Source organism: Leucopleurus acutus, assembly GCF_964270905.1.
Source record: "Leucopleurus acutus genome assembly, chromosome: 4".
Classification (NCBI taxonomy): Eukaryota; Metazoa; Chordata; class Mammalia; order Artiodactyla; family Delphinidae; genus Leucopleurus; species Leucopleurus acutus.
In genome coordinates, this window is record NC_139146.1 from 127,907,670 (window position 1) to 127,931,135 (window position 23,466).

General features: G+C 35.5%; 1 protein-coding gene across 4 annotated transcripts in view; it reads left to right on the forward strand.

The window, feature by feature from the left end:
* Window positions 1–23,466, forward strand: part of LRBA (LPS responsive beige-like anchor protein) — a 743,236-nt gene that overhangs the window by 333,226 nt on the left and 386,544 nt on the right. For all 4 annotated transcript variants that reach the window (XR_014326184.1, XM_082838660.1, XM_082838661.1 and 1 more), the window contains one exon: window positions 17,552–17,718. Coding sequence is in view for 3 of the 4 variants with exons in the window: in XM_082838660.1 (XP_082694786.1) it covers window positions 17,552–17,718 (167 nt within the window). In the remaining variant the exon portion in view is untranslated. The remainder of the gene's footprint in view (window positions 1–17,551; window positions 17,719–23,466) is intronic.

Sequence of the window (23,466 nt, forward strand, 5' to 3'; positions counted from 1 at the left end):
AAGCATAAGACTTACCTATTTGTAGTCGTAGTAGTAGTAGTGTGTGTGTGTGTGTGTGTGTGTGTGTGTGTATACATATATCTCCTTTTAGTGTATACATATATCTCCTTTTAGTCTAATACAAGTAAGGCACCCTAGTTTTGTATGCTTTTCAAAGAATCTAATGGTTACCTAGATATGTTGAGTTAAAAGATTATAGGATTTACTTAAGATATCCAGCTCTTGTGCAGATTAGCAAAAAGTAAAGTTTAAAAGATTAGAACTTCTCTCTCTCCTTCTCTCTCTCTCTGTATATGTGTTTGTGTATAATCATATAATGTTATGCAAAGATATATTTGTCTCATATTATGATTTTTTAAAACAAAATTATTTGTTTAACCCTATTTAAATTTCATGTTAATTTTGTTGATCACAGATTCTAACCACATTTTACTTTATTTACCAAGCTGATGTATGATGTATGCAGGCATTGTTAAAGAAATCAGTTTGTCTTTATGGAAAGTGTTTTGTTATCTACTTAAGAATTTTGTGATTTTCATTGTTAATAAGTAACTCTAATGAAGTAATGAAATAATATAAACAATGTTGTGTGTGCAATTGACATACAAGTGGAAACTGTAGCCCTCTTCTTAGTGTTGACTTTACAAATATGTAAAAGCTTTTAAAACAAATTTTTTATTATCTAAAGTAAAATATTAGAAGTTATATTAATCCTCAAATTATTTAAAAATACTGTTTGAAGTCTGCAGTTGTAGAGATAAGAACCCAACATATTGTATCCAGTGCATTAAAACAATAAGAAATGGAAGCGATACTTTGATAAGTGTTCTGCCTGTTTTAACCTTGAATGCTATTATCGTGGGGATGATGCTATATCTGTTTCATTGGCATAGCCTTTTTCACGCTGAGAGAAATCAATACTTTGAGGCATTGGATGACAGAGGAATCACTTTAGAATTAAAGGTGGCTGTCACACATTGTCATTGGCTGACTTTCGTTGGCTATTGAGGTTTTTAAGCTTTCATTTTTCTAAGTCTTTTTCAGAAGACTTTGTAAGATTCCCGAGGACAACTTTTTGTTTTTTTTAATGATTAGTCTTTACATCTGAGTTGAGATCAAGTACAAAGACCTCCAAAATTGCAGTATTGAAAAGCTTCTTAATTTGTTGTCCCTTAGGTGATTTCCCTTTTAAATCGTTTACAATGAGACAAGTAATTTATAGTGTAAGTGATTTTGAGATAAATTGGGACATAAGGTAGTACTGTTAAAAGTGTTTACCAGAAGGTATAGTTAAATAAAAATACAGTACTCTGTGTGTAGCCGTGAAAAAGAATGAAGATAGAACTATATGTCCTGACATGGAATGATGTATAGTTTGATTCTGTTTATATAGGCACTACATCTTACTGTTAACAGTGACTACCTTTTTAGAAAACAATTAGCCAAACAGGGAGGACGTGGAAGAGAGAACTTTCTTTTTATTTCATATAAGTCATTACCTTTTTATTTGAGTATAAGTTTGTTTTAAAAATGGAAACACAAAACTTGTAAAACCAATACATTTCAATTGCTTAATTAAAATTAAATGTTACTAAATTAGGCGAAAGGGTTATATAATATTTAAAAGATTTTAGCCTTGTACTGTTTTGTTTTCTTAAAAAATTTTATTTAGTTTTGGCTGCGTTGGGTCTTCATTGCTGCGCACGGGCTTTTCTCTAGTTGCAACGAGCGGGGGCTACTCTTCATTGTGGTGCACGGGCTTCTAATTGTGGTGGCTTCTCTTGTTGCAGAGCACAGGCTTTAAGTGCGCGGGCTTCAGTAGTTGTGGCATGTGGGCTCAGGAGTTGTGGCTTGCAAGCTGTAGAGCACAGCCTTAGTAGTTGTGGTGCACGGGCTTAGTTGCTCTGCAGCATGTGGGATCTTTCTGGACCAGGGCTCAAACATGTGTCCCCTGCATTGGCAGACAGATTCTTAATCAGTGCGCCACCAGGGAAGTCCCCTTTAGCCTTGAACATTTTAACTGGAATTTATTTTTATTTCACAATATTATGCAAATTTCATGAAAATTTGCTTTATAACCTGTTTCTCTTAAAATATACTGCAATTTAACTCTAGAAGAAATGTGCATTTAACATTACCTCCTTTTCCTGATGCTGAAAGAAAGTGATTGTGAGAAGCCTTGTATGCATGCTCCATTAAGCTAAATTATGTCATTTTATGAAAGGACTTATTTGCTTCTGTTTTTTCTTTCAACACTTAAAATTGTTTTTTATCATTGTAATTTCTTTTTCAGTTTTTGAACTTTATATAAATGGAATCAAAGTTGGTTTTGTCTGGCATTTTTGGTTCAACATTATGTTTGTGAGATTCATTTGATTTGTTTTCCTATTTCATTTTCAGTGCTGTATGGTATTCTGTTATATTAGTAGAGCAGTAGTTTTTCACAATCTCTTCTGCTATTGATTGGCAATTCAGTTGTTTCCCATTTTTAACTGTTATGAACAATACTGCTTTGAACATTTTGTAGTCTTTTGATGTACACGCTCATATATATCTGTAGGGTGGACTTACTTGACTGTAAAGTATTCATGTTTTTAGTTTTAATAGATACTGCCAAACTCCCTTGCAAAAGCATGTAACACTCCCAACATCAGTGTATAGCTGTTCTCATTACTCCAAATTTTCATCAACAATTGGTTACCACTTTTAATTTTAGCATTCTGGTAGTTGTGTATTGGTAATTCATTGTGTTTTATTTTGGATTTCATTTACAAATTCAACTGTACATCTTTTCTCCTGCTTGTTATGTATTATCTTTCTTTTTTTTTTTTGCGGTACGCGGGCCTCTCACTGTTGTGGCCTCTCCCGTTGCGGAGCACAGGCTCCGGACGCGCAGGCCCAGCGGCCATGGCTCACGGGCCCAGCCGCTCCGTGGCATGTGGGATCTTCCTGGACCGGGGCATGAACCCGTGTCCCCTGCATCAGCAGGCGGACTCTCAACCACTGTGCCACCACGGAAGCCCTGTATTATCTATTTTTTATTGTACTTTTATGAAGTACCTGTTTATCTTTTACCCAGTTTATTACTTATCTGTCTTACTGGTTATCTGTCTTATTGATTTATAGGGGGTATTTACCTACTTGGTATATGAGCTAATTTTTTCAATAAGAATTTTTCAACTACGTTCTTCTCAGTGCCTTGTCTATTCATTTTTAAAAAACTTCTTAAATATAATTTATTGAATAAGTATAGTTCATACGTAATAAAATACACCTGTTTTAAATATACAGTTTGATGAGTTTTGACAAGTGTATATACCTTTGTAACTGTCATAATCAAGATATGGAAAATTTCTGTCATCTCAGAGAATTCCCTTGTGATTCACTGTGGTCAGTTCCTCTCCACATATACATACCCAACCCTAGGCAACTGCTCATCTGGTTTCTGTTATTATAGATACTTTGGCGTGGTATACAGTTTCATATAAATGGAATTACATAGTAGTTAACTCAAATTTCTGGATTGTTTTTGTCAGCATAAAGTTTTTGATATTAATCCACATTGTTGTGTGTGTATCACTCCTTTGTTTCATTTTATTGCTGAGCAGTATTACTTTGTTTACCCATTCATCTATAGGTGGATATTGGGTATTTCCAGTGTTTGGGTCTTATGATTAAAAGCACTATGGGCATATTCATATAATACATTTTTGAGGAAATATGTTATCATTCATTTTGAAGAAATACTTAGGATTGGAATTGCTAGGTGCTGTTGCAAGTTTATATTTAGGCTTAGAAGAAACTGCCAAACTATTTTCTAAAGTAGTTGTAGATTTTATACTTCATCTGGCTAGTTGGTAGTTATGAGAGTTCCATTTCATCCACATCCTTGCCAGTGTTTGATATTGTCAGTCCCTGTAATTTCAGCCCTGCTAGTATGTATATAGTGATAGTGTATTGTGGATTTTATTTAAATTTCCCTACTGACTAAGCATTTTTTCACATACATATTAGTCATTTGTATATCTTTTGTAAAATGTCTGTTCAAATCCTTTGTTTATGATTTTAAATTTGTTTGTCTTATTGCATTGCAGGAGTTCTTTATCCTGTAAGGAAATCCTTTGTTAATTATATGTATGGTGAATATTTTTTCTCATTGCCTTTTCTCTTGCATTTTCATTTTCTAAATGGTGCCTTTTAAGAGCAGATTTTATAAATTTTGATGAAGTCTAATTTGGCAGTTTTTCTATGGTTATGATTTTCTTTTATGGTTTCCAGTCTAAGAATTTCGGTCTAGGTAATCTCTGCCTACACCAAGTTCATCAGATTTTCTGCTACTTTTTTTTTCCAGAAGTGCTGTAATGTTAACTTTTATATGTAGATCTTTGATTCATTTTGAATTAAGCATTTTTTGTATGGTATGAGGTGAAGACAAATTTATTTCTTTTTTTTTCCCCTGTGAGTGGCTAGATGTTTTAGCACTAGTTGTTGAAAATATTCTTTTTTTCATTTAAAAACCTATGCTCTATTGATTTCTAATTTTTAGTGTGATTCAAAGAGTATAAAATTCTCCAATTTCACTTCTCTTTTGTAAAATTGTTTTGCTATTATTGTTTTCTTTTTTGTTCAGGTATATTTTGGACTCACCTTGCCAATTTCCATACGAAGTCCCGCTAAACTTTTAATTAAGATTGGGTTGAATCTGTAAAATCAATTTGAAGAGAGTAGATATTTTTAAAAACTGAATTTTTATGTATTTATTTATTCACATTTTTATTAGCGTATAAATGCGTTACAATGTTGTGTTAGTTTCTGCTGTAAAACAAAGTGAATCAGCTATATGTATACCTATGTCCCCATATACCCTCCCTCTTGAGCCTCCCTCCCACCTTCCTTATCCCATCCCTCTAGGTCATCACAAAGCACTGAGCTGCTCTTCCTGTGCTATGCAGCAGCTTCCCACTAGGCATCCATTTTATATTTGGTAGTGTGTATATATGTCAATGCTACTCTCTCGCTTCATCCGAGCTTCCCCTTTCCCCGTGCCCTCAAGTCTGTTCTGTACATCTACGTCTTTATTCCTGCCCTGCCACTAGGTTCATCAGTACTGCTTTTGAAAATCCCATATATATGCATTAGCATATGGTATTTGTTTTTCTCTTTCTGACTTACTTCACTCTGTATGACAGACTCTAGGTCCATCCATCTCACTACAAATAATGCAGTTTCATTCCTTTTTATGGCTGCGTCATATACCATTGTATATATGTGCCACATCTTCTTTATCCATTCATCTGTTGATGGACATTTAGGTTGCTTCCATGTCTGGCTGTTGTAAATAGTGCTGCAGTGAACATTGTGGTACATATATCTTTTTAAATTACGGTTTTCCCAGGGTATATGCTCAGTAGTGGGATAGCTGGGTCATATGGTAGTTCTATTTTTAGGTTTTTAAGGAACCTCCATACTGTTCTCCCTAGTGGCTGTATCAATTTACATTCCCACCAGCAGTGCAGGAGGGTTCCCTTTTCTCTACACTCTCTCCAGCATTTATTGTTTTTTTTTTAACATATTTACTGGAGTATAATTGCTTTACAATGGTGTGTTAGTTTCAGCTTTATAACAAAGTGAATCAGCTATATATATATATATACACACACACACACACATATATATATATCCCCGTATCTCCTCCCTCTTGCATCTCCCTCACACCCTCCCTCTCCCACCACTCAGGGTGGTCACAAGCACTGAGCTGATCTCCCTGTGCTATGTGGCTGCTCCCAACTAGCTATCTGTTTTACATTTGGTAGTGTATATATGTCCATGCCACTCTCTCACTTCGTCCCAGGTTACCCTTCCCCCTCCCTGTGTCCTCAAGTCCATTCTCTATGTCTGCATCTTTATTCCTGTCCTGCCCCTAGGTTTTTCAGAACCATTTTTTTTTAGATTCCATACATATGTGTTAGCATACAGTATTTGTTTTTCTCTTTCTGACTTATTTCACTCTAGATCTATCCACCTCACTACAGATAACTCAATTTTGTTTCTTTTCATGTCTGAGTAATATTCCATTGTATATATGTGTCACATCTTCTTTATCCATTTATCTGTCATTGGATACTTAGGTTGCTTCCATGTCCTGGCTATTGTAAATAGAGCTGCAGTGAACATTGGGGTACATGTGTTTTTTGAATTATGGATTTCTCCGGGTGTATGCCCAGTAGTGGGATTGCTGGGTCGTATGGGAGTTCTATTTTTAGTTTTCTAAGGAACCTCCATACTGTTCTCCATAGTGGCTGTATCAGTTTACATTCTCACCTACAGTTCAAGAGGGTTTCCTTTTCTCCACACCCCCTCCAGCATTTCTTGTTTGTGGATTTTTTGATAATGGCCATTCTGACAGCTGTGAGGAGATACCTCATTGTAGTTTTGATTTGCATTTCTCTCATGACTAGTGATGCTGAGCGTCCTTTCATGTATTTGTTGGCCATCTGTATGTCTTCTCAGGAGAAAAATCTATTTAGGTCTTCTGCCCATTTTTGGACTGGGTTGTTTGTTTTTGTGGTATTGAGCTGCATGAGGTGGTTATATATTTTGGAGATTAATCCCTTGTCAGTTGCTTTGTTTGCAAATATTTTCTCCCATTCTGAGGATTGTCTTTTCATCTTGTTTATGGTTTCCTTTGCTGTGCAAAAGCTTTTAAGTTTCATTCAGTCCCATTTGTTTGTTTTTATTTCCATTTCTCTAGGAGGTGGGTCAAAAAGGATCTTGCTGTGGTTTATGTCATAGAGTGTTCTGCCTGTGTTTTCCTCTAAGAATTTGATAATGTCTGGCATTACATTTAGGTCTTTAATCCATTTTTAGTATATTTTCGTGTATGGTGTTAGGGAATGTTGCAATTTCATACATTCAATTTTCATGTACCTGTCCAGTTTTCCCAGCACCACTTATTGAAGAGGCTGTCTTTTTTCCACTGTATATTCTTGCCTCCTTTATCACAGATAAGTGACCATATGTGCGTGGGTTTATCTGTGGGCTTTCTGTCCTGTTCCATTGATCTATATTTCTGTTTTTGTGCCAGTACCATACTGTCTTGATTACTGTGGCTTTGTAGTATAGTCTGAAGTCAGGGAACCTGATTCCTCCAGCTCCATTTTTCGTTCTCAAGATTGCTTTGGCTATTTGGGGTCTTTTGTGTTTCCATACAAATTGTGAAATTTTTTGTTCTAGTTGTGTGAAAAATGCCAGTGGTAGTTTGATAGCGATTGCATTGAATCTGTAGATTGCTTTGGGTATTAGAGTCATTTTCACAATGTTGATTGTTCTAATCCAAGAACATGGTATAGCTCTCCATCTATTTGTATCATCTTTAATTTCTTTCATCAGTGTCTTATAATTTTCTGCATAGAGGTCTTTCGTCTCCTTAGGTAGGTTTATTCCTAGATATTTTATTCTTTTTCTTACAGTGGTAAATGGGAGTGTTTTCTTAATTTCACTTTCAGATATTTCATCATTAGTTTATAGGAATTCCAGAGATTTCTGTGCATTAATTTTGTATCCTGCTACTTTACCAAATTCATTGATTAGCTCTAGTAGTTTTCTGGTAGCATCTTTAGGATTCTGTATGTATAGTATCATGTTATCTGCAAACAGTGACAGCTTTACTTCATTTTTTCCGATTTGGATTCCTTTTATTTCTTTTTCTTCAGTGATAGTTGTGGCTAAAGCTTCCTGAACTATGTTGAATAAGAGTGGTGATAGTGGGCAACCTTGTCTTGTTGCTGATTTTAGTGGAAATGGTTTCAGTTTTTCACCACTGAGGACGATGTTGGCTGTGGGTTTGTCATATATGGCCTTTATTATGTTGAGGAAAGTTCCCTATATGCCTAGTTTCTGCGGTGTTTTTATCATAAATGGGTGTTGAATTTTTTTGAAAGCTTTCTCTGCATCTATTGAGATGATCATATGGTTTTTCTCCTTCAATTTGTTAATATGGTGTATCACGTTGATTGATTTGCGTATATTGAGGAATCCTTGCATTCCTGGAATAAACCCCACTTGATCATGGTGTATGATCCTTTTAATGTGCTGTTGGATTCTGTTTGCTAGTATTTTGGTGAGGATTTTTGCATGTATGTTCATGAGTTATATTGGCCTGTAGTTTTCTTTCTTTGTGACAGCTTTGTTTGGTTTTGGTATCAGGGTAATGGTGGCCTCATAAAATGAGTTTGGGAGTGTTCCTCCCTGTGCTATATTTTGGAACAGTTTGAGAAGGATAGGTGTTAGCTCTTTTCTAAATGTTTGAGAACATTCTAACATTTGCCTGTGAAGCCATCTGGTCCTGGGCTTTTGTTTGTTGGAAGATTTTTAATCACCGTTTCAATTTCAGTGCTTGTGATTGGTCTGTTTATATTTTCTATTTCTTCCTGGTTCAGTCTCAGCAGGTTGTGCATTTCTAAGAATTTGTCCTTTTCTTCCAGGTTGTCCATTTTATTGGCATAGAGTTGCTTGTAGTAATCTCTCATGATCCTTTGTATTTCTGCAGTTTCAGTTGTTACTTCTTCTTTTTCATTTCTAATTCTATTGATTTGAGTCTTCTCCCTTTTTTTCTTGATGAGTCTGGCTAATGGTTTATCAATTTTGTTTATCTTCTCAATGAACCAGCTTTTAGTTTTATTGATCTTTGCTATCGTTTCCTTCATTTCTTTTTCATTTATTTCTCATCTGATCTTTATGATTTCTTTCCTTCTGCTAACTTTGTGGGCTTTTTGTTCTTTTTTCTCTTTGCTTTAGGTTTAAGGTTAGGTTGTTTATTTGAGATGTTTCCTGTTTCTTAAGGTAGGACTGTATTGCTGTAAACTTCCCTCTTAGAACTGCTTTTGCTGCATCCCATAGGTTTAGGGTCATTGTATCTGCATTGTCATTTGTTTCTAGGTATTTTTTAATTTCCTCTTTGATTTCTTCAGTGATCACTTCGTTATTAAGTAGTGTATTGTTTAGCCTCCATGTGTTTGTATTTTTTACAGGTCTTTTCCTGTAATTGATATCTAGTCTTATAGTGTTGTGGTAGGAAAAGTCACTTGATACGATTTCAATTTTCTTAAATTTACCAAGGCTTGATTTGTGACCCAAGTTATGATCTATTCTGGAGAATGTTCCATGAGCACTTGAGAAAAATGTGTATTCTTGTTTTTTTGGATGGAATGTCCTATAAATATCAATTAAGTCCATCTTGTTTAGTGTATCATTTAAACCTTCTGTTTCCTTATTTATTTTCATGTTGGATGATCTGTCCATTGGTGAAAGTGGGGTGTTAAATTCCCCTCCTATGATTGTGTTAGTGTCGATTTCCCCTTTCATGGCTGTTAGTATTTGCCTTATATTGACTTGCTCCTTTGTTCTGTGCATAAATATTTACAATTGTAATATCTTCTTCTTGGAGCGATCCGTTGATCATTATGTAGTGTCCTTCTTTGTCTCTTGTAATAGTCTTTATTTATTTATTTATTTATTTATTTTGCAATACGTGGGCCTCTCACTGTTGTGGCCTCTACCCTTGTGGAGCACAGGCTGCGGACACGCAGGCTCAGCGGCCATCGCTCACAGGCCCAGCTACTTCGTGGCATGTGGGATCTTCCCGGACCGGGGCACAAACCCATGTCCCTTGCATCAGCAAGCAGACTCTCAACCACTGTGCCACCAGGGAAGCACCAATAGTCTTATTTTTAACGTCAGTTTTGTCTGATATGAGAAGTGCTACTCCAGCTTTCTTTTGATTTCCATTTGCATGGAATATGTTTTTCCATCCCCTCACTTTCAGTCTGTTTGTGTCCCTAGGTCTGAAGTGGGTCTCTTGTAGACAGCATATATACGGGTCTTGTTTTTGTATCCATTCAGCCAGTCTGTGTCTTTTGGTGGGAGCATTTAATCCATTTACATTTAAGGTAATTATCGATATGTATGGTCCTAGTCCTATATTCTTAATTGTTTTGGTTTTGTTATTGTAGGTCTTTTCCTTCTCTTGTGTTGCTTGCCTAGAGAAGTTCCTTTAGCATGTGTTGTAAAGCTGGTTTCGTGTTGCTGAACCCTCTCAGCTTTTGCTTGTCTGTAAAGGTTTTAATTTCTTCATCAAATCTGAATGAGATCCTTGCTGGGTAGAGTAGTCTTGGTTGTAGGTTTCTCTCCTTCATCACTTTAAATATGTCCTGCCAGTCCCTTCTGGCTTGCAGAGTTTCTGCTGAAAGATCAGCTGTTAACCTTATGGGGATTCCCTTGTGTGTTATTTGTTGTTTTTCCCTTGCTGCTTTTAATATGTTTTCTTTGTATTCAATTTTTGACAGTTTGATTAATATGTGTCTTGGCATGTTTCTCCTTGGATTTATCCTTTATGGGACTCTCTGTGCTTCCTGGACTTAACTATTTTCTTTCCCATATTAGGGAAATTTTCAACTAGAATCTCTTCAAATACTTTCTCAGTCCCTTCCTTTTTCTCTTCTTCTTTCGGGACCCCTATAATTCAAATGTTGGTGCGTTTAAGGACCCAGAGGTCTCTGAGACTGTCCTCAATTCTTTTCATTCTTTTTTTTTTTTCTGCTCTGTGATAGTTATTTCCACTATTTTATCTTCCAGGTCACTTTTCCGTTTTTCTTTCTCTGTTATTCTGCTCTTGATCCCTTTTAGAGTATTTTTAATTTCCTTTATTGTGTTGTTCATCATTGCTTGTTTCCTCTTTAGTTCTTTTAGGTCCTTGTTTAATGTTTCTTGCCTTTTCTGTATTATATTTCCAAGATTTTGGATCATCTTTACTATCATTATTCTGAATTCTTTTTCAGGTAGACTGCCCATTTCCTCTTCATTTGTTAGGTCTGTTGGGTTTTTTACCTTGCTCCTTCATCTGCTGTGTGTTTTTCTGTCTTCTCCTTTTGCTTATCTTCTGTGTTTGGGGTCTCTTTTTCGCAGGCTCCAGGTTCGAGGTTCCCATTGTTTTTGGTGTCTGTCCCCAGTGGCTAAGGTTGGTTCAGTGGGTTGTGTAGGCTTCCTGGTGTAGGGGACTAGTGCCTCTGTTCTTGTGGATGAGGCTTGTTCTTGTCTTTCTGGTGGGCAGGTTGTCTGGTGGTGTGTTTTGGCATGTCTGTGGCCTTATTATGATTTTAGGCAGCCTCTTTGCTAATAGATGGGGCTGTGTTCCTGTCTTGCTAGTTGTTTTGCATATGGTGGCCAGCACTATAGCTTTCCGGTCATTGAGTGAAGCTGGGTGTTGGCGTTGAGTTGGAGATCTCTGGGAGGTTTTCGCCATTTGATACTATGTGGAGCTGGGAGGTCTCTTGTGGACCAGTGTCCTGAAGTTGGCTTTCCCACCTCAGAGGCACAGCACTGACTCCTCCCTGGAGCACCAAGAGCCTTTCATCCACACGTTTCAGAGTAAAAGGGAGAAAAAATGGAAAGAAAGAAAGAAAGAGGATAAAATAAAGTAAGATAAAATAAAATAAATTTATTAAAATAAAAAATAATTGTTAAGAAAAAAAAACAAAAAAATGGACAGAACCCTAGGTCAAATGGTGGAAGCAAAGCTATACAGACAAAATCTCACACAGAAGCATACATATACACACAAAAAGAGGAAAAGGGAACAAAATATGTACATTGTTGCTCCCAAAGTGTACCTCCTCAATTTGGGATGATTCCTTGTCTATTCAGGTATTCCACAGATGCAGGGTACATCAGGCTGATTGTGGAGATTTCATCAGCTGCTCTTGAGGCTGCTGGGAGAGATTTCCCTTTCTCTTCTTTGTTTGCACTGCTCCTGGGGTTTAGCTTTGGATTTGGCCCCGCCTCTGTGTGTAGGTCGCCTGAGGGCGTCTGTTCTTCACTCAGACTGGACAGGGTTAAAGGAGCAGCTGATTTGGAGGCTCTGGCTCACTCAGTCCAGGGTGAGGGAGGGGTTTGGATGCGGGGCGAGCCTTCGGCGGCAGAGGCTGGCGTGACCATGATGTTGCACCAGCCTGAGGCGCGCCGTGCGTCCTCCCAGGGAAGTTGTCCCTGGATCCCGGGACCCTGGCAGTGGCGGGCTGCACAGGCTCCCGTAAGGGGAGGTGTGGATAGTGACCTGTGCTCGCACACAGGCTTCTTGGTGGCGGCAGCATCAGTCTAAGCGTCTCATGCCGGTCTCTGGGGTTCGCGCTGATATCCGAGGCTCACGCTCGCTCGTTTCTGGAGCTCCTTTAGGCGGCGCTCTTAATCCCCTCTCCTCGCGCATCAGGAAACAAAGAGGGAAGAAAAAGTCTCTTGCCTCTTCGGCAGGTCCGAACTTTTTCCCGGACTCCCTCCCGGCTAGCCGTGGCGCACTAGCCCCCTTCAGGCTGTGTTCACGCTGCCAACCCCAGTCCTCTCCCTTAATTGCTTTTGGAAAAAAAATCGATTAAGGTGATATGTTTTTCTCCTTTTTTTCTGTTTTATAGTGAATTATACTGATTGATATTTAAATATTAAACTGGCTTTGTATTTCATAGATAAACTCTACTTCATCCTGATGTATAATCCATTTTATAGGTAGTATTTTGTTGAAAGTTTTTGTGTTTATTTGGGCAAATTATACTAGTGTTTAGTTTTCTATTCCTTTAATGCAAAATTGGATACACTGTATTCCTTAGCTTCTGTCATCTGATTTTAATATTTGTATTATTTCTTCCTTCAGTATTTAATATTTTCTAATATAAAATTGAAAGCGATAAATTTTATTTTAAATGCTGTTGTGGCCAATTCCCACAAATTTTTCTAATTTTTCTTCTGATTTCATGTTTTTTCCATATTTTGTTACTTGGAGATGAATTGCTTAATTTCCAATTATTTTGGAATTTTTCATATTTTTTTCCATTTTTATATTCAGCCAAAGAATCAAAAGGATCTATTTCTGTATCTCTTTTTCTGCGTGAGTTCCTCTTCTCTAGTAGTTTGCCTTTCAAATTCCCATCTTACATTCTCAGTAAACATCTTTATTCTTGTTTCACCTGTAAAAGCTGTAGGAGAAATATACTTTCTGGGTCTTGAAAATGTCTTGAGGATATTTTGGAAATAGCGTATAATCTGAGTGTATCTGGCATATAGGATGGATAGACAAGCATGTAAAAGATTATATGCCATGGTAGTGAATTATAAGAAGGCCACGCACACACAAATCTAGCTAGTAAAATTTGGTTCTAATTGTTTGATATTTTAGACAATCATGTTTTTTTTGAGGATGGGGTATATAAATATATCTGTGTTTTACCAAGGTAAATTCTTCTAGGAACAATTGTGGGACTGCTCATAAAATGAGAGAAGATTATTTGAAGAGCTGAGTTGTGAGTGAATAAAGATCTACGTTAGGACAGTGATAAGAGTGGTTAAGAGGTTTTGCTAAGTGTAGTGGTGGGATATGAAGTGCGGGAACTTGAGAAGTCACAGATGACAGAAATAGAAAAGCTTTCCCTTTTCAGTTTAATAGCATGTTTCGGATAAAGGTGGTAGGTTCAGTTTTGTACATTTTTAATTTTAGGTACTTATTGAATGATTGAAGACTATCCTACAAATAGAATTGTGGGTTTGAATTTAGGAAAACAGCTGTGTTAGATACGAAAAATTTGACAGCTTGATCTAAGTTGATAATAATAGATGATATGGGAGTGGATGATATTGCCAGAGGACATATGACAAAGCCTTGAGAAAATGCCAGCATACTGGGAAATGATGCAGAAAACATCTGACCACCAAGAATGGCGATCAGAGTGATAGCAGAAGGATAATAGAAAAATCTGCTTAATTTTAAGTTCACTCCTCTCTGAGCTTTCATAAAAAGGACACATAGTAAACTTAGGTAGAGACATAGCATCTGGAAGGAAAGACTGAATGTGGTATTGTCTTCATTTCTTTATTTACATTTAAAGAGCCAGAATAGTTACTTGAATTATAAATGTTCAGTCTAAATTGTTTCTCTCTTTATTTTCGCCCTGCGAGTAAGTGAATTTTTTTTCAAAACTAGGTGTATTTATCTTATATTTTATTAATTCTATGCTAATAAATCTTAGATTTCTTTAGCAATAATCAATTATATTTGAATTAGTAGTTTCCAAGATGCTTATTTCTTTTGTTTTTAAGATTCAGATTTTTGGGGGTTATTGTTGTGACGTCTTATTACTTAGTTTATGTGTTGCTTAAAATAGGAATATAGAAAAGTTGATGTAAAGTAAAATTGAATGCAAGTACTAGACCTGGCCCTTGATTTTATTGATAGATGGTACATTTTGGCAAGGTCTCTTGGGGTACCTCCACTCAAAGTTTAAACACAAGCACACACACACAAATATATACTCCTTCAATAAGTAACGTGTGTTTGATCTTGAAGCAGAATTCCTCATCTGTACTTGACTTTGAGTGATATGTCATATGTTGAATTTGTTATTGGTTTTTAATAAGAATATATTCAAATTCCATTTTTAAGTTTTAAAGAATAGATACAAGTTCAGTATATCTTTACAAAACATTCTTGTTTGGTTTCCTTTTATCATGTTTTAAGGTTACATGTGACTATAATGTTCCACAATGAGACAGAGATTGATAATCAGGAAAGAATAGCCCTTTAATGTGATTTATATCTATAGATTTTATGTCAGATATGAAAAGTTGCTGTTTAAATTGTAAAGGAGGATCCATTAAGGAACACTTTACACCATTTTACTATTTAACATACCTTGAACTCTTCTTTATAGAATTATGCCTTTTAAAGCAAACTTTAGTTGCTTACCAAATGTTTGCAAAATATGATTTGATAAGGTTAAATTATTCTAATATTAATAAAATACAGAAATAATAGCCTTTAAAATAGTACATTTAATATGAAGGTATGTGGTGTTTCAGGGGAGTATAGAAGCCAGTTATTTTCTAATTTCCATCAGTAATTTTAATTTCCTCTTGTCAGGTAAGGTTAGACAAGGGTAGACTATGTATATAGTAGGGAGTGGTGAAGGTATAAAAATTCTTCAGATGTCTCCCATTTTGTCCTGTTGTCCTATTGGTTTCAGTGTATGGTTGGGTTAGATGTGAAATAACCTGTAGGTTGTTGCCTAGTTCTGGGATGAATCTCTGAAAATATCACATAGCAGTTGACATTTTTGTTACAATGGAATCATTCCCTAGTTATCTTCACTTAAATTACTCCCCTTCAAGTATTTATTAATCATATTTTCTTTTATTTGCTCAAATCATATTTTTGACAAACTGAATTGTCCTATGATTTGGCTCAGTCTTTTTAATGTACTGTCCAGAATTTGCCTTCAATTTCTTATAAATCTAATTTCTAACATGATTTATTTTCTTCATATCAGTGTTTAGGTAAAAGAAGTACTTTGCCTTTACTAGTGTACAAAAACTAAACTCTTAGAGGTTGGCCAAAATCTTCCAATTGTACAATTCCTAGAGCTAATATAATCCTCTGATTGTGCAGATGAAAACAGTTAGACCTGGCGAGGTAAAGTGAGTTAGTTGCCCAAGACTGACAAGAGATCCTACCAAGGATGATGCTTTAGTCTGGTTTTTGATTTGCTTCCCAATCTTACGTTTATTCATATGCATATATAATATATATTAATATATATTGAATATAATATATATTATATGATATGTGTGAAAGGGACTTAAGCATCTGCAAATTTTGGTATTCGTAGGGGTCCTGGATCCTATTCCCCCCACCCCATAGCAAGGGACTACTGTACTTTTATTCCCACTTCCCTCCTCACAATTTATAAGGAGTGAGGATTCTCCAGGGCAAAGGCTATCAAGCTAAGTCAGCTTTTTATCCCTATAGCCTAGTGTTTTCACAGACTAAGAGATAGTTGATTCCTTATGCATGTACATAAACACCATATCATTTGGGCTGCTTATGGTGTTAGGAGCAGAAAACCCACTTCACACTGGCCTTCAATGACTGAACAGGAGCTTACAGGTTCTAGTAAAAAGTCTTAAGAAAAAAAAAAAAGGTCTCACAGAAAGTATAAAGGTAGGCTGGTCTTTGATCCAGAAGTTCATGATTCCATTTGGAATAAACTCTTACTCTTTATTTCTGTAATTCTCATAGCTCTGCTCCCTTTGGGTTTTGGCTTCATCCTCAGGCTTGCTTCTCTCCTACAGAAAGAGCTTTAAATACTCCTGGAATTATGTACTTCCTGTTTTACACTGTAAGAGGAAGGAAGGAATTACCCAGCAAAACTTCTGACCTTTCCTCTTAATTGCACCAATTAGATCAAGTGCTGTTCCCTTAGACAGTTTGTCAGTGTGGGTGTGATTATTACCCTCATTGGTTTAGGACAGTTAAGGCCCTCTCTTATTGCAGGGACAGTGCTGGGGATAGTGTATGGCAACAATCTATCTAAACTGTTATACAGTAGGAAAGGGCTCCAACATCAAATTTTTATTACTCATCATAGGTTGTGTATACATGTGGATGTATATGTGAGCTTTCATTTGGAGCTTAAGGGAAAGGATCCCAATAGACTCTGTGACCAGAATTAAGTTTACATTAATTGTTTTTTTAATTTTAAACAGTTAATTAACTAGGTAGTATAGCACCATAAACATGACACCACAAGTGTCTGAATTCCAAAAGAAAAGAAATAAGCAACTTGGAAACTAGTGATTGTATTGTACTGAGTATTGCTAAAGAATCCTAAAATTTTTTGGCAAAATTGATATCTAAGAAAGTACTTTTCAAGCTTTAATGTATAAATCACCTGGGGATCTCATTAAAATCCAGATTTTGATTTAGTAGGTATGGAGTGGGACCTATAATTCTGCATTTTTAATAAGTTCCTAGGTGATTCTAGTGCTGGTGGTCCATTTTACAGAGCTGGGGTTTAAAAGACCAAACTGTTTTTGTCATTTTCTAAAGGTGTTGAGAACCAGCTCAGTTTACTGTTGCAGGCCACCAATGTCTCTTTTCTGGACTTCTGCAGTAGCCTCCCTCCTTAACCCTCTTGTCCCGCTACAATCCATTCTCTAAATGGAGCTTATAGTGATCATTTTAATATGTAAATCAATCACATCACTCCTGTAATTATCCTTCTACTGGTATTCCATTGCATTAGAATGAAATCTAAACTCTCTACCATAACTACACTGTACTAAATGATGCAGCCCCTGCCTGCCTCTCCAAACTCATTTCATACCACTCTTCCCTTTATTCACTTTGCTTGAGTGCTTTGCAACCGCCCTTCATGCTGCTTGTAATGTGGACCCTGCATCTTCACATGACTGGCTTCTTCTCTTTATTCAGGTCTCTGCTTAAATATTAACCACTTCTGAGTGTATCTTATGAGTGACTTCAGAGAAATAAATTCTTGGGGGATTGTTGTAATGAGAGTAGATCACCAACTCTGTCAATTCAGTTAAAGAGTGATGTAAAAGTCACTTTAAAGTTTTGGTTGGTTCAGTTCATATTAGAGATTATTTCATAATGCATGTAAAGGGTTTGTTTCCATATTTTTATAGTATTAATAGATATTTCTTTTTCCTATCCAAGTCACTGTGTGCCCAGTATTCAGCAGACAGACGAGAAGATGAGAAGATGTGTGATCATTTGATAAGAGCAGCCAAATATCGAGACCATGTGACAGCAACTCAGCTAATCCAGAAAATTATCAACATTCTCACAGACAAGCATGGAGCCTGGGGAAATTCTGCAGTGAGGTAAAGTTATACCTTTAGGATTTGGCCACTGATTTTCTGTAGAAGTCCTTGGTTTAGATAAATGGCTTTGGATATGATCAAGGCCAGATGAAGAACAAAGTAATTTAATTTTGTATTTTATCTTCTGCAATGAATTTAAAGCAAAGGGGAAGGAGAAAATCAGTATGGGTATAGTTATGGATCTTTGTGGAAATTTCAATTCCCTTCAACTACTTCAAAAAGAATAGTTGCTCATATATTTATTTATTTTGAAGTGAACTGTTAAGGGAAGTAGTTAGTGTAAACTGCTTTTACTAGTTGCACTTATATCTGAATTTATACAAGTACAATACTTTATTTAAAGAAACTATTCCCTATTTTACACTTTTGAGTTTTTAACACATAAATTTGAAAACATAATAATATGTGTTGTTTTCTTGAGTTTTGTTGCAAATTACAGGGCTATGATGAAACAATACCATCTTTAAAATTTTATTTACTACATCTACCTCCTTTCAAGATTACCAAACTGAACGTGCAATTTTTTATTCTAATTTTAGAAACAAAATATTTACTTTCTAGGACTAAGGAACTTAGATAAATCATAAAATTTAGTCTTTTTGGAATATTTTATTCTACAAGTCTTAGGAACATGTTTTGACTCATTTAAGTAATGTTAATGAAAAAGTTATTTATTTTCCCATTAGAAAGATATTTTTTAATTCCGCATTTCTGCATAACTTTTTCTGGAAGACAACAACTACAAAAGAAAACAGCAAATTACTTGTATATTATACATAGGCGTAACTGGTTTCTGCTTGTGTTTTAAGCAATTCACGTGTCTAGCAGACATCAAAGTCTAGTTTTAGAGATTTTCCAGTAAACAGAAAAAGATTTTAGTTTTTTTTTAAGCTGAACTTTAAACTAGTTGAGTTGAAACCTATCTGATATGGGATGTTTTTGTTTTGAGTACAAGTATTCACTAATATAGAGTAGATATGTCTCATCATGCTTATTGTGAAGAATACTTAAATAAAATGAATTACGTTTCTGGGCATATCATTTTTGGTGTTCAGAGGAAGGAGTGCAGGTCAAGGTCTTGAAGGCAAAAGGACTGAGTAAAAGCAGAAACCATGTTTGTTTGTTTGTTTTAATTACTGTTCCAGCTGATCTCAGCTGCAAGAATGGTCATGGGAATGACATGAATTACTGGGTCAGGGCTCTCTAGTGCCTTATATTGCAACATGTAAGAGCCTATGGGTGTGTGTTTGGAGGGGACTGGGTTAGGGGAGTTGTATTGAGGATTTTAGAGTTTCCAGATACTTTAATGTAACAGATTTGTTATAGTCATTTTGACACCTGGTACTGAATAAATTAGAAGATTACTTTGATGTACAGTGCTTGGCACATACTAGGAACTAAATATGTGTTTGTTACATTTTTTTTTTAGGCTTAAAATTTTTGTTTTTGACCTAAAAGGAGTTTTACAATTTTGAAATGAAAGTTAGGCAACTTATGCCAAAGGGGTCATTTTTATAAGATCAAAATTCTTTCTCGTGATAGCTATACCATTGTATAGCTCAGTATACCTGTGCTGTCAACACGAAAGTGTTTTTCTGAAGTGATTTTGGTGTAATAAAGTATCTTGGAGAACTAAATGGACTGTGAAATGTATTTGTCTAGAAATAATTAGTGTTTCTGTAATAGAGTTGTTCAAGGGTTCGACTCTATTATTCTATAAAGCCAGAAAAAATTGAATTCTGAAACTTTAATATTTTCCCCAAATTTACAGAACATTTTTTACTTTTTTACTCTTGAGTAAAAACAGCTGTCAAACTGTTTTCTTTTAAATGTGTACATTTTTAATTAAGAGCAACAACAAATGATTCATCATTGAAAGGAAAATTAATATTAGTGAATCGATATTTTCCTCTTTATAGATCTCATAACTTACTTAGATTTTATTAAAAACAATGCTTAGCAAAGCACATTGCCTCCATGCTGATATTTTTGTCGTTGTATTTAGTTCAGTGTCACATTCAACTGTTACTTATTTGGAATAGCTGGTTGCTCCCTAATGCCTTTAATACAATTATCTTAAAATAGACCTTTTCAGTATTAATTCCAATTAGAGTGGATTTCTAGACCTTGGTGCCCTTTTTTAGGAAGCTGTGTAAGAAAATGTAGTTGATAAAATGTATGCTGACTTACCATTCTTTGAGAGTGGTTAACTATTCTGATTTCCCTTGTATGAGGCTTGCATAATCAGCTTGTAAATTATGGACATGGTTATAATAAATGAGACTAACACAGTGTACTTTGTTCTTCACTTAGCATAATTCTAGAAAACATAAATGGCATTAGAGAGAAATCAGAGTCATACTGTAGCTATAATGCATTTAACTATCCTAAGCCTGTTAAAAGAAATATGCACAATGAGCAAAATTCTAGTAAAGAGGATTAAATTATTTTAAGTATAATTCCTTTGTGTTTTATCTTAAGAATTATAGTAGCATTTTGTCTTATAAATTCAATCATATTAGAATATATAGAAATTTCATTTGTGGCATTTTTTATTTTGACCCTCCTTTGGAATCCACATAATTTCCTTGTAGCCATGGCTATGTAGGCCTAATACTTTCCCATTAATGTCATTTGTTTTGTTTCACTATTGATGGCTTTTCTAATGCCACACGATCAGCCGGCTGCAATCCTGGCAGCTGGCCTGGGATCGGCAGTGGTTTTAATAAATCACAATCAGACCCATGCCATTACATCAATATTTTTAGTCAATTATAGAGAAGGTCAGGTGCTACATTCAGTATAGGAGCCTCAGCATGTGGCATTTGAGAAACATCTGGTCCTGCAACAAAACTGCAAGCTGGGGAAAAAAGAATCCAATTTATCCCATCTAAAGAGACCAAATGAAATCTGCTGCTTTATGGATAACACAATGATGATTATAGCCATTTTGAACATGTTATACTTGCTAGACTTAATACCCTTTATAAAGACATATTCCCAAAAGTTTCCATTCAATAAAAACTGAAAATGAAAATATTATTTTCTCAGAAGCAGATGGGAATTGTTGTTTCCTCACAGCAGGCATCTAATATCTTTTGACACCTAGTGACCTGCCTGAATGCAATTTGTGTCTTAATATTCCGCTTATACAAGCTTTTGCCACAAGAGAAAGAGAGAGGAGCTCTCTTTCTCTCTCTCTCTTCTTTCTTTGATGCCAAGACTATTGCATTGGCAGGTAAAGAAAGTATTCCTCCCTTAGAGCTCTTATAACTGTGTGCCCTTCACTGTCATTGCATTTTTTCAAATGCTTAGAGATTTCAGGAAATAATGGGACAGACAAGTACCTGTTCATCCATACATTACTGTCACCTGGAGTGAGGCTCAGGTGAAAACAGAGGGAGCTTGATAAGAATAGTGGAATAAGCAAGAAAGAGGCCACAAATGAACAGAGTGGCAGAAGTAATTTTTTTCCGGTGCATGGAGCAGGCATTGTGTTTATTTGGGTCAGGAGACAAATCATCTTTCATGTAGATGACACCTGGTAAAGTGGCTGAATGTAAGAAGGATGAGGAGAGATGATGGAGAACACTGGATGGAAGTCTCAGAGGACATACTACCCTTTTCTCATATCGTCCTTCATTGCATTCTAATAGGCTGACTAATGTACCATGGAAATTCGCTCTTGGTATTAGTCCGGGAAAGAAGGTGGTTCTCTTCTTCTCTGAAAAATGCATGGATAGAGCTAGAAACATAAATTATCTTAGAAGTAATAAGGTTTAGGAGTTTCTAAGAGAATCTCTTATCAAGATTCTTGAATGCTTTTGATTAGTTTAGGAGACTGTATTTAGGTTTAGATTTCTACTGCTTTAAGAAACTCCATTTCAGATTGCTTGAATGTGTTCTAATGGATGCCCTCAAGCTAGAGGCGTCTCTTCCTGAAAGACATTCATCTTTTTTCTGTGTCACAAGCTTGCCGGTAAAATCTTTGTGATGCTCTCTCCAATTTTTCTTCAGTAAATCAAATCTTCCTTCTTTCAGAAAGATGAATGCTGTAAGGTTGGAGTGTTATAAAAAAAAAATCAATGCAGGCAAAATTGAAACAGTATGCCTCTGTATTGATTGGCCTTGTGAAATCGAAACTAACAGCTTTGTAACTGTTCCAGTGGACAGTTAGCTGACCTGTAATGGGCAAACTATCAATATTAACATTACTATTTTATCTTGTACTATGTCATTTTAAAATCCAGAGTCCAAGGAAAGGAAAGGCCTAAAGAATTTTTAATCTTTGTAGGAAATATCCCATTTTCTTTTTATATACCATTGTTTGAAGAAAGCAGTAGCTAATGTACTTGACCTATAAAAAACTAAGACTAGGGCAGTGTTGGTTTTATATCTCTTTTTAAAACACAACAACAACAAAAAAAAAACCTTGAGTTTTTTGAAAATAATTTCTGATTAAAAAAATTTCGCTGGTGCAATTTAATATTGAACTCATCTTTTTGGATGTGTTTCCCATTTCAACGGAAGTGTATTATGTCTTTTGAAAACATTCTTCATCTCCAATTTTTTATTAAGTAGGCAATACCAGTGAATTTCTAGAGAAATTAAAGTGCTAATACGCTTTCCTTATCAAGAGTTCATTTTAGGCATTTGATTTCATTATAGTACATGGGTAATCAAACAGATCTCTAGTCATAGGTATAATATACCCAATCTTATTCTTTCAAATGCTTTTGTTTTTATTCCTACCCACCCCTGGGAGCTAGTAGTTGACATCAATACAAGCACCACTCATTGCTCTCTCTGGAGCTTTGATGATGCTAGAAATTCTTTATAACCAATCCCGACAATAACATTGTAAGATGGCTTAATAAACCAAACATTTTTTCCATTTACCCCCTCCTTGTTCCCTTTCTTAGAAAGGAAAGAAAAAAATCAATAGCTTACAAAACAAATGGAAGAATCTATGGAGATGTCAGTTAAAGAAAACAGATGTATTTGAAAGTGTTTACATGAAAAGAATAGTTTCAAACACTAAGCACATTAAATACCTATGCCCAGAACATAATGAGACTTGTTCATCTTCTTAGTTTTGTGATAAGTTGATATTTTTTTTAATTTATTTTCTTACTGAAGTATAATTGATTACAATGTTGGGTTAATTTCTGCTGTACAGAAAAGTGACTCAGTTATCCATATATATACATTCTTTTTTATATTCTTTTCCATTATGGTTTATCACAGTATACTGAATATAGTTCCTTGTGCTATACAGTAGGACCTTGTTGTTTATCCATCATATATATAATAGTTTGCATCTGCTAACCCCAAACTCCTGGTCCGTCTCCCCCCACCCCAACTCCCTCTTCCCCTTGGCAACCACAAGTCTGTTCGCTATGTCTGTGAGTCTGTTTCTGTTTTGTATATAAGTTCATTTGTGCCATATATTAGATTCCACATATAAGTGATATTATGTGGTATTTGCCTTTCTCTGTCTGACTTTACTTCACTCAGTATGATAATCTTTAGTTGCATCCATGTTGCTGCAAAGAAATTTCTGGTATTGTGTCAGTACTGAGGAGCAGTTCTTTTTCCCTCATATTTTATGGCCACGGTGTAGTTGTGTTATATAGTTATACATGCTTATGATACAACTTTTATTATTAGTCAAATCTAACAGTACACTGAATGACTTATTAGAAATGTATGACTGTTATGTTTTGTAAATCAGTGATGCTGAGTATA